Source organism: Sapajus apella, unplaced genomic scaffold (genome assembly GCF_009761245.1).
Source record: "Sapajus apella isolate SASKATOON/1434 unplaced genomic scaffold, GSC_monkey_1.0 scaffold4, whole genome shotgun sequence".
Classification (NCBI taxonomy): domain Eukaryota; kingdom Metazoa; phylum Chordata; class Mammalia; order Primates; family Cebidae; genus Sapajus; species Sapajus apella.
In genome coordinates, this window is record NW_022436944.1 from 57,054,674 (window position 1) to 57,066,905 (window position 12,232).

General features: G+C 46.6%; 1 protein-coding gene across 4 annotated transcripts in view; it reads left to right on the plus strand.

The window, feature by feature from the left end:
• Window positions 1-11,540, plus strand: part of ITGA9 (integrin subunit alpha 9) — a 366,875-nt gene extending 355,335 nt beyond the window's left edge. For all 4 annotated transcript variants that reach the window (XM_032270221.1, XM_032270232.1, XM_032270240.1 and 1 more), the window contains one exon: window positions 6,900-11,540. In XM_032270221.1, the coding sequence (XP_032126112.1) occupies window positions 6,900-6,998 (99 nt within the window). In that variant the 3' untranslated portion in view covers window positions 6,999-11,540. The remainder of the gene's footprint in view (window positions 1-6,899) is intronic.
• The last annotated feature ends 692 nt before the right edge of the window (window positions 11,541-12,232 follow it).

Here is a 12,232-nt window from a genome sequence, read left to right on the forward strand (position 1 = left end):
GACCCTTTTGCAAACCGAGATGGCTTGGAGCAAAGGGAAATGAGACTGCTGTGGCCATCTCTTCCCAGGAGGCCCAGGACCTGCTTGCTCAAGTGGAGAGGAGGCAGGCTGCAGAATGTGTCTGCCAGCCCTCCAACACGGGCTGCCTCAAGCCCTCTGTCAGCTGGGGCTGCTCCAAGAGCCTGCTGCTTTAGAGCTGGTTTTGGGCTCATGGTTTTTATTTGAGAGCATTACTTCTGACCTAAGGCAAAAACACTTAAAAAAACAAATCTGTGAAATGGCTCAGAGAATGTGTAAGGTTTGGCAGCCCCTCCAGAGGTCACTGGGTTATCACCTTCCCTTCAAACTGGGCTGGGAGGGCATCCTTGCTTCTCTTCCAAAGAAAAAGAAAATGCACAGACACATGCCCATGTGTTGCACACACACCCTTCACACTGCCTCAGTTAGAGCCGTGTGCCGGCGACATGCAGTGGGGCTTGTTTATGTCTGGGAGTAAATATTGGGCTGATGTTGCCCTGATGACATCTCAAGACAGAGACGTGTTATGTAAATAGTCAAGCAACTGAAGAGAACTACGAACATGAAGTCTTGCGTTAGTCCAAAAAAGGAATTGTCCCAGGTCCTCAGAATCACTGTCTAGGGAGCAACCAAAAGGCCGGGGAGTGGGCAGGATCCCCCTAGAGACCAGACGCCATGGCGTTGTCCAGCTGGTCCCTCTCACCCTGCAGGGGCCTGGGGAGGAAGAGGCTGCTGCCGGCTGGACACCCCAGAACTCGGTCAGGCGTCCTGCCTCATGCAACAGCCATCTAAGTAGGGCTGTTCAGGGGCAATCTCTTGTTTCCCTAGGAGTTCTCTGGCAGCTTTTGGATACATGGTTGTATCAGAAAATTGTATATGTCTGTTATGAGGGTTCAGGGAGCTGCTCTTTGGAGCTGCAGGACCAGCAGACACAAAACCCACAAAGCACACTGTTCTTTCGGCCTCCAGCCAGGCAAAGCTTGGCTTGAGTTCCCTCCTCTAGGGTTTCTATATTTCTTCTGCCACAGACAGAACAGTTAACAGAGCCCCTTGCCCCTCAAATGGTGAAGCAAGCGCTGGAAAGTTCCAGAAAAAATGCAGAAAAACATTGACTCCATCAGCTTGGAAATGAGTGTGGGGCTGCTGAGCGTCCAGCTTAGCCCATGATTAATCATTTCCCAGCACCCTCAGGGTGGGCTCAGTTGGCAAGAAAAACAGAGATTTGCCCAGTGCTTCTCAAAGCTTTTCCCAAGACACCCATGTGTGCTCACATGAGTGGGTGTTGTATGTCTGAAGGAGGCCTACTTAACCTTGGGGCGTGCTAATTTCCTGAGTATGGGGAGACTTTAGATCCCGGCAGTAATGGAATAGGTAGGGCTGGCTATGACGCACTGCAGCAGGCTGAAGGGGCTCGTGGGTTTCCTGGATGTGTATGAAGAATTACAGATTTAGACCACGTGTCTCTTAGGCAAAGGAACTGCAGGTGCTCCTTAACTTACAGTATTGTAAGTCAGAAATGCATTTAATAAGTCATAAAGTCAAAAACTTGTTAAGTCAAGATATGGTAATTTGGAGATCATTTGTACTTGTTAGATCCTCAAATTGAGAGTCACATCTGCAGTTATCTTTATCTTTAGTCTTTAGTCTTTATATTTTATCGTCAGCCGTTATCTTTAGTTTAAGTCATTATCTTTACTGAAGGGGATAACAAAAACCTTGCTAAATTTAGTTTTTCACTTCCTCATTCCTAACAGACATTCTATTAGAAAATGTTAGCTGGGAAGATCTGTTCTTTATTGATTGACTTACATGTATTGAGAAGTGCTGGGAATCATAGAGTGCCTTTAGGGGATTTAGAAGATAACATGGTTTCTGGTTCTTGCAAATTAGTTTCGGTGACTTATTCTCATGGGTTGCTTATTTTGAGTTTCTAGAGAACTGATAGTTTTTCCACTCTTGAAGAGATTCTCAGATAGTTGATATATTACATGAGTTAAGAAACCTAGATTTACTAACTCCCTAATTCTGACACTTGCAAGACATCTGATCGAGAGCTATGTGTGCAGCTCCATCAAGGCTTGCCTACTTTCCTCATCAGGAAAGTTGACCTTAAAATACCACAATTCAAAAGACTATAAAAGTTAAATAAGTGGGCCAGGTGTGGTGACTCACATTTGTAATCCCAACACTTTGGGAGACTGAGGTGGGCGGATCACAAAGTCAGGAGTTCAAGATCAGCCTGACCAACATGGTGAAACCCCGTCTCTATTAAAAAAATAATAATAATTTTAAGCTAAATAAGTGAGCATAACTGCATTTGTTTTATGAATTCAAAGACCTCATAATCATTTCAAATGTTATTAAATTCTGTTTTGTTTCTTTCAAAAAGAAATGTTTTAAAAATTGAAAATTGAATTTTTAAAAAATTTCTCAAAAATCTTTGAGAAAAATTGAGATGGGACAAAGACTCTGTGCCTTGTTCCCCTTAGCGGGTCCTGAGTTCCCAGCTATTTGGCCCATAGTCTAGAGTCCTGAATTCACTTTGGGGAAAATGGGAGAAAAGCCGTCACGATGTTTCAGGGCTAGAAGGGTCTGAGAATGTCATTGATTTCTTAGGCAGAGACAAAGACACTATGGCTCAGAGCCAGAAAATGACCTTCCTAGGCCAGGCACAGTGGCTCACACCTGTAATCCTAGCACTTTGGGAGGCCAGAGTTCGAGACCAGCCTGGCCAACATGGTGAAACCGTGTGTCTACTAAAATACAAAAATTAACCGAGCGTGGTGGTGTGCACCTGTAGTCCCAGCTACTTAGGAGGCTGATTACAGGGAGAGTCACTTGAACCCAGGAGGAGGAGATTGCAGTGAGCTTAGATTGTACCACTGCACTCCAGCCTGGGTGACAGAGGGAGACTCTGTCTCAAAAAAAAAAAAAAAAGAAAGAAAGAAAAAGAAAGGAGGGAGGGAAGAATGGAGGAAGGGAAGGAAAGGAAGGAAGGAAAAATGACCTTCCCTGTGGCCCGGGGGTAGCAGCTGGAGCTTGGGTAGTGATGAGGACTCTGGGACCCTTATGCCACATCGCTTCCATACATCCCTTCTGAGTAGACCCTGTGGCGCCAGAGAAGCCTAAGGTGGCAGCTCTTGGGGTAGGACCAGTACTCTCTGTCAGTGGGAACTGCCTCAAAAGCCAAAACTAGGCTCTTGTGCAGAAGCACAGGGGTGACGTTCTCTTTTTGAAATAAAATTAGTTTCATCCTATAAGAAACAACCAGTTTGACAGAGCCACCACTAGACTATAGGGCACCTTTGTGTAAACTGTAATGGTCAACAGCATGCCTTCCTCAAGACCCTTTACTGCCATCTGTCAGAACAAATGCAGAAAACTCTGATTTTATGCGAACAAGACACTCTACTGCCATCTGTTGGAAACAGTTATAATAAACTTACACATCAGTGAAGTGAGTGGTGTCCCCCAGCACCTTAAACACAGTGTAACACCTGCGCTACTCTGCCCACACCTCCCTAGCCGTGAGAGTGCATTATGTTTTCAGAAATAGTCTTCAGACTCTAAAAAAGGGAAGACACACATCACTGGTAGCTCCAACTTCCCATCTAAGAGACGACGCATGGGATGTGTTGGGAACAGGACGGGAGACCCTGCAGTGTTAGGGTGGGACATAGAGTTTGCAAGGCCGCTTCAGCCAGCAGTGGGCAGGGGGTGATCTTCAGGCCTAACGTTGACACCACTGCACTGAGAGAAGTGAGCTTGTGTCTGGGTGCCTGTGAGCGATGACAGTGCCTTCACCTCGTTGGTAACTTAAAAAGTTTTTATGACATACATAAAAACTTGAGCGCATGAAAGCCACACGTAAAAGTGAGTTCAGGATTATAAACAATCCTTTCCAGATTATTCACACACACTATCAAATCCTTACACTAGCACAGTGACGAGAAAGTGAGCCAGCTTTTGTTCTTAGAGATGAACGAGAAGAGTCTGGTTCAGGCTGGGCACAGTGGCTCACAACTGTAATCCCAGCACTTTGGGAGGCCAAGCAGGAGCATCACTTAATGTCAAGAGTTCGAAACCAGCCTGGCCAACAAGATGAAACCCTGTCTCTACTAAAGATACAAAAATTAGCTGGGCAGGGTGGTGGCGTGTGCCTGCAGTCCCAGCTACCCGGGAGGCTGAGGCAGGAGAATCACTTGAACCCAGGAGGCGGAAGTTGTAGTGAGCCCAGATCACAGCATTGCACTCCAGCCTGGGCGACAGAGGGAGATTCTGTCTCAAAAAAAAAAGAAAAAGTTGAAAAGTCCAGTTCAGCAAGACACACTGACTGGTGCTCTTTAATCTAGAGCCCTGTCAACTGTCTGATTCACTGTCAGAAAAAAAAAAAATCGAGTCTGTCTCAGTTAACTTATGCTATATGACAAACCACCCCAGTATTCAGTGGCTTAAAAGTGATATCCCTCTACGCGGGTCACAGTTCTGTGGGTTGGCAATTTGGACCTAGCTGAACAGGGCAGGTCTTCAATCTTAGCGAGACTTACATGTACATCTGCAGGCAGCTGGGAGTTGGCTTCAAAAAAAAAGTGGTCTCTTAGCAGGCTAGACATAGGCATTTGTATGGAAACGGCAGGGTTCTGAGAAAGTAAGTGTGCAAGGCCCCTTGGGGACTCAGTGTGTAACAGACACAGCATCTCCTCCCTCTCATCCAGTTGTCAAAGCCAGTCTGAGCAGAGATTCAAGGCTGGGAAAATAGACTCCACCTCATCATGGGAAGAGCTGGAGAGTCACGTGGTAAAGGGCGTGGACATAGCAGGGGTGAGGGTGGGCGGGCATCTTTGTAGTTTATCACTGGTACCAGGGACAGGTGAGACGCTGAGTGCTGGGGGTTGAAAGCACAAAGCCTGCCTTCAAGGAGTCCTAGGACAAATCCTAAGGGGAAGACTGTTAAGTTCTGCTTGATAGTGCCATGGGAGGAAAATGTGACTTCTCCGGAATTACGCCGGAGTGACCTGGTATGACTGACTCTTTACAACATCAGCAGCCGAGGGTATATGCTAGAGAATCTTATTTTCCTGTTACATCCGGCCACAGTGTCGTGATTACGTTCTCCCTCAGAGCATGTGACCAGCCACGTCTGGTCATGTTTTCTTGGCCAACCGCATTGCTATCACGAAAGAATAACATCTCGAGCAGTAGCTTCCTAGATTTCCATTCAGGCTTTGTCTGCTTTTCTGGCCTTCTGTGGGTGTGCTGTGGGGATGACGACTATGACTTTTTCTGAATTATCCAGAAGATTCTGGCCAAGCACCTTTGCCACATCTCTTGCAGCAGGGAGAAGGTGGAAGAGGTTTAAGGGGAGAAAAGTCTATGTGTGGGGTGTCAGAACGTGGCATGCTGATGAATGTGGTCTTACGCTGGGAAGAAACCTCCAGGACCGAAATCACCAGGAACTCAGTGTCTGTTTACAAAACCGGCCTTGAGGATTGATGCTAACAATGCAAGACTCTTGCCAGCTGTTCTAAGAACGCTTCTGTTCTTTCCCGGTCATTCAAACTGCACCACCTTATCGACTCCACTCACAGCGAATGCTCAGGATCTCCTGGGCAACGTGGGTGAAGATACCTGTGGCTCTCTTGGCAGTTCTCATCTTTAGCCAATAAGCCTCCTTTAGGTAGTAGAAAGATGGTGGCAACAGACAGTTCCTGAGCTCCGCCCGCCTTCCCCTCTTCGGGGGAGCTTCTGACCATCAGGGTGGCTCACAGTGAAGAAGCCTGAGGACAAATATGCAGGCAACAAAGACATTCAAGGTGCCCATGACAGCTGGGTTTGCTTCACGCTTTGTGCAGGGTTTGTCTTACATATGCGGGCACTGTCGGCAGCAGACTGCAGAGAATCTTTCCAGATATGACTTGGGGATTGCAAGATGATGATACCACAAACCTGCAGTGTGGCGGTCAAGCATGTGTCTCTGTTTGAATTCCCCCATTCAAGGGGGTTAAAACAAGGATTTGAGGGCAAGTTGTTTATCTGGAAGGTGATCTCAGGAAAAATTGTTGGAGAGCAGGGAAGGAAGGCAATAAAAGGTGTGTCATCAAGCTGGTTACCTCTGTGGGCGAACTCCACAGGGAAACTGGTAGAACATACACTTCAGGGTTATCCCACCCGAGGAGAGAGGGAGCCGGGGTATTGCACACCCGATACAGTCAGCCATGTGTCGGGGCAGATGCAGAGAGGGATGTCTGACCTCATAAACAGAGCCCATCAGTGCCAGGGAGCCAAGGACAAGAGACGCCAAGCCTCTCCGAGCATGGGAGCAAAGGTAAGCTTTGAGCTACAAACGTTGCTTCACTGTTTGGTGGTGAGGACTGTGAGAACAACTAGAAACTTGTCTTACCATATGTGAAAAGTTGTAACACCAAATGCAGCATCAGAGGGCAGGGTCTTTTCAGAACTGAGCTAGAGGAAATTGCCATCCTGGGTCAGGATGAAATGCCTGTTCTAGATGAGAACGTGCTGCTGACTTTGGTGCGCAGACAGCATGAATTCCATGGGGTTGAGAGAAAGACATAAATGACAGCAAAGTAGAATGCAGGCCTGCAGGTGCTTTAAGCAGCCTTTCATGTGAGAGCGGTATTTACGAAATTATTCCACAGATGGCCAAGATCTCGCAAGATAATAGGTTTATCAGAAGCCAAGTAAGCTTGGGAAATGTCAGATCCCTGGGTTTTTCTTGCCAGTGTTTAATCTGAGGGGTCCTCTGAGCCTCCCTAGCCTTGTGAGTGCAGGTCACAGCTACCCAGGGCAAGCGGCCTTGGGGTCACAGTGGCTGATTCTTCAGCACTTCTAACTCAGCTTCTCCTCTTTCTGCCTTCCAGATGGGCTTCTTCCGCCGAAGGTACAAAGAAATTATCGAAGCTGAGAAGAACCGGAAAGAGAATGAAGACAGTTGGGACTGGGTCCAGAAAAACCAGTGAGCTGCCACACCAGTCACATGACCTGATCACTAGCCTGTCATCCTTGATCTTTGTATCTTCCATATTTGGAAGAAAAAAATCTTCTCCAGATTTTTCGGAGGCCCCACTGATGCTGTTCTTGTCTTCATCCTATCAAGCACAGGTGCCAGCCTGAGGTAGCCACGTCGGCCGGGTCACATGACCGGGGTCAGCACCACTCCCTTCAAAGATGAACTCCGAACTTTGGAGAGCGAGCTGCAGAGCCGAGCAGTATTTATGGATGCAACACGCATGGCCAACCCTCAGGGGAAAACTGTTACCTAAAGTATTTTTATAAATATAAGCCTTTTATACTGATTATGTCTTTATATTTGTATCAATGTTTTATTATTTCTATTAAATAGTTATATAATTCACTCAAGCACTGATATCTGGCCTAAAATCTTGGAAGTGCATGTCAATGAATACCAATGTTAAAGGATGAAAATCTTACTGTACTTTGGAACTTGCTGTTTAAAAAGACCTACAGATGAAATACATTGAAGAAACCTCACATAATGAATCCACCAGGCTGGCGGTGGTGCGTCTAAACTGTGGATGTGGCAAGACCCCTAAGACATTCTCCTCTTTATTGCCTCAGTCAGGTGTGGAGTCATGTGCTAACATGTGCTAAAGAACTGTAAGTGCTTTTTCATGTGTACTTTTCATTGGAAGATTCCCAGGAAGAATTTGGATGGAAAACCTGATCCCTAGCAAGAAGCCTGTTATGTATCACCTTTACACAGCAGACATGTCCCCCTCCTTCTGCACAGATGATGGATGAAAGCTTGGAGCAATGCCATGTGGTCACCTGGTAAACCTCAAAATGACATCTCATCCTGGACATCATGCGTCAGAGTTCACACACCGCAAGGACTAAATCATTGTCCCCCAAGCAAAGAACTGGGTCTGAATGCTGTGAGGCATTGCCTTTTCCTGGGGACTCTCATTCAGAGATCTCCACTTCCCCTACACCCTGGCTGTCCAGCTAGTGGTGATTGCAGATTCCTTCCCAGAGAGGACCATTTAACCATTTTTTTAAAAAAGTCTTAGGTTGGGTTCCCAAGAAGCTGGCCCTGAAACAAGGATTTGTAACTTATTAAGGAAGTATTCCTGGGAGATAGCAGTAAGGGAATGGGGGAAGCAGGACAAGGAAGGAGAGAAAGCCAGGCAAAGGTGTAGCATTTCAGGGAGAGCTCCATGGACTGTAGCTTCTGCCTGATCAGGGGAGCTCCGGAGGGAACGTTAGGTCTCAGAGGTGTCCCAACCTGAAGCAAGGGGCTGGCTGCGCCCAGGGGAGATGTACACGTTCTGTTCTCAGTTCCTGCTGGTGTAATGGCTCCAGTAGCTCAGGGCAGTCCTCTAAAGGAAAACCACCGGTGCATCCTCAACCAGGGGTGACACAAGGAAATGATGCAAAGGGATCTGAGCAGAGCACTGTCCCTCCCCGTCCCCCGTATGTGTGAGTGCTGAGTTACGGCGTTCGGTATCCAAGCTCTCTGTTTGACAGTAGGTATGTTGTCAGATGCACCATGCTGCCCACTTCTGAGTGCAGTGTGATTTTCTGAAAGGGCAGTGAGATGATGGAGGTAGCATGCTCAGCACTGACCTGGCCCACAGTGATCACTCAGTAACTGTTAGCAGCTATGGCTGCTGCTCCTGCTGATGGATAACCATCTAATAAGACAGAAAACCTGGGGCTAAGAGCAGGGTCTAACAGAGTCCTAATGGCTTATTACAGCCTACCAAAGCGCCAGATGCATACACATGGCATCCAGTGGGGATGGAACAATATATTAGACCAAGGATCTTTCTTATAGCACCTTGTTTACTGGAAGCTAACATGTTGGGAGTCTGTAAACATTGTTGAAAAGACACCAAACTCAATTCTGGAAGACAGAGTTTTAATACACAGACTTGGCTAATACAACCATATCTAAAGTTTTGGCAACATTGTGAAGGGTGAGGGGCGGGTACTAAGCTGGCATGGAGCAGGTGTGTCTTTTGGTTTCTTATGATGCAGTTGACTCTGCTGCAGGGAGGTAGCCTCATGCTTCCCTTCCTGGTGAACACGAGAATAGACCCCAAAACCAAGGGTCAATGGCATGAACTAAGCTGATCCTAGAAGTCGGGGTGTTGCATCTAACTGTGGGACGGATGCACAGAGGTAGCTACAGGGGGCAGGACGAGGCCAAGAAACCAGCTCTCAGAGTTCACTTATGAGTTGTATCAAAAGCAATAAGAAAAGCAGGCTTGGGTAGGCTTTAGTCCCTTATCAGCAGCCATTTACGAGGCCCCTGCTGTGTGTCAGGTGCTGTACTAGGTGCTGGAGGTTCCCCAGAGAACACTTCAGGCACATTTTGCCTCAGGGTGGCAAAATGCCATGGCATGTGAAATGTGGACTTTTTTAATGGGATGCCATTTGCAGCCTTCTTTGACGGACTCTTGTTCATAATGCCATGTTTTCTTTAAGGAATCATTTAGGAGTCTTATGTGATATTCCTGGAACAGCACTCAACAGCTTTGGCCGCATGCACTTAGAGCAACTAACTTGGCTCCTGCAAGGGTTGTGGGTGCGTGGGTGACAGTGTAGAAGGGTGACTCGCCCACGTTCTGCCAGCCAGCAAAGCCCCACTGGAGAAGGGTGGACTCCTGTAGGCAGTCTCAGAGCTGGGAACTGTTTGCTTCTGCTTGATTCTGCATGGGTGGACCCACATGAGGAGTTGTCTACCCAGGAAGTCACTAAGATTTTGACTTGGCATCACCACGAACAGATACTGAAAGCCTCCCCAGGAACCCATCTGGGAAAGGATGGTGCCTCTGCTGGTCTGATCATGCTGAGTAGCCTCCCCAGCCCTATGAGTGCAGGTCACACCTAAACCAGGGGCAGGCTGCCGTGGGGTCACAGTGGCTGATTCTTCAGCACTTCTAACTTGGCTTCCCCTCTTTCTTTCTGCTGAGGAGTTATCTGTTTTGCACAGTGATAGAGAAGTCAAGCGTGTTGTTAGCACGCTCTCAACTTGGGCAGTTCACCAGCTCCTTCCCAGTTCAGAAGCCCTCTGTATGCTCTCAGGGGAAGCAGATAGGGTGGATTGATACATCTGTGTTACCCTCCATAGTACTGTTTGAACATTCTGCAGTATGTTCTACTTTCTCCCCTTCCTGTTTCTGTGGGTTTCGTGGAATCCTATAAGATGTTCTCCTGGACAACATTATTTCAGTTCCTTCAGCTTTAAGTTGCATATTCAATGTGGTTTTAACCACCTGTTCAGAGAACTGAAATGCTTTTTAAATATGAAAAAGGATCTTTGTAAAAGTTAAGTAAAATAGTGCCCCTTTTTAAAAAAAATGTTTTGCTTATGCTCAGTTTACGTAGGACTCAGGAGAGTTTGGAACATCCCCCAAGTGAGGCTTAGACGTGTCACAAAGGAGAGGCCATGAAGTGTAGAAACAAGGGGACACCAGCAGGAGGGGCAGGAACCACTGGCTTGGTGGCAGGTGACAGGCATCCATCCCAAATCACTCAGTGCTGAGGTTTCCTCAGGCAGTTCTTGAGGAAACCTCTGTCAGCATTGTGGGTACTCAGAGGTATGGCAGACTTTGTGGAAGATCCAGTAGGAAGTCCTCCTTCACCAAGCTGTGTAGCTGCTGCCCTTGAGCCAAAGGCAACAAGATTTAAAACAAAATCCCGGCAGCACTCCTGGGAGCATCCTGTTTTCCATGCGGAAGTCAAGCAGATCCCCAAGCCCTCCGCGCGCTGTATGCTACCTGTTGAATCATGCATGGCGGCTCTTTGAAAGGTTATTTGTGGCTTTTATTTTGGGGTAAGGCATTATGGCCAGGTGCCTGCAGTTTCGTCTGGGTTACCTGTGAAACATACATCTGGTGAACTGTATGCTTGGCTCAAACTTCTCAAAATTTAGAGGTGCTGGAAAGGATTGTCACTTGGAGCCTTTAGTAGACAAAAGGCAGAAAGCAAGCATCGTTTCAGAAATGCTTTAGTATGCTCGTTTTTAGTTGATATTTTGATATATAGAGTAACAGTATACACAGTGGAGGATATTTTCTGAAACAAAGAACGGCTGAAGGGAGAATACAGAGCCAGTAGGGCCGAAATGAAACTTCTAGGATGGCCTCTGAACTTTCAGCACGTGGGGGCGTAAAGGAACAAATTGCCCAACATGGTGCAGTGCTCTATAGCACAATGATCTAGATTTCAGACTGTGTTAAGGTTTTGTATTTTTAAATTCTAATGTGCACGGTGTGATTTGCAGAGTGAGTTTAAAAGCTTTCCGAGTGATTAATTGCATGGCAGGCACCCACGCTATCTGCACTTCCAGAACATTACTGAGGCATCCACGTGCATTTCCATTGAGGAATTTTGGTGGGCGGGGGGAGGGTGTACTGCCTCACCATGTCACGTGTATTAAAGTCTAAGCAGTCACTTCTAATTCACTTGCACTGTTTGGGAAATATGTCAGGTTTACAAAAACATGTTTGGAATTAAAAAATGGCTGCAAACGATTCAGGAGTTCAGTCTGTAATTTATTTGTTAGTAAGAACTAAAGTGTTGATAGGGTTTCAGTGTAATACAACATGAGCTTTAAAGAGCACATCAAGGTCCGTCTAATTCACGTGGACAACCCACCTGCTGTGGCTGAACTGTCCACAGTCCTTGGTTCCTACACCAGAGGCACAATCTTCTCTCTGCATCAACTCCCTGACGCCCCTCCCCCCCCCCCACCCAGGGCTACACCTAGGATCTTGATCTTGCCGTAAATGTGCCCAAATGAAATGGCATAGATTCCTTATTGTCAGTAGATGACAACTTTCACGTGGCTACCAGTTACTAAGCATTTTCCCCGAAGCATCTTAATAGCATTCTTACACATTTATAAATATTGTATTCTGTTAGGTTTTCACTCTTCTTCTTATGTCTATTAATAGTCATGTCCTTGTTCATATTCCACATGCTGTTCATTTGTGTGTTTTACTTCTTTCCGTAGATGAGAATTTGCCAGAAAGGGGTCCCAATCTAGACACCAAGAGCAAGTTTTGGATCTTGGGCAACAAAGAATTCAAGGCTAGTCCATAAACTGAAAGCAAGTTTATTAAGAAAGTAAAGGAATAAAAGAATGTCTATTCCATAGACAGAGCAGGACCAGCGCTGCTGGTTGCCCATTTTTATTGTTACTTCTTTATTATATGCTAAACAA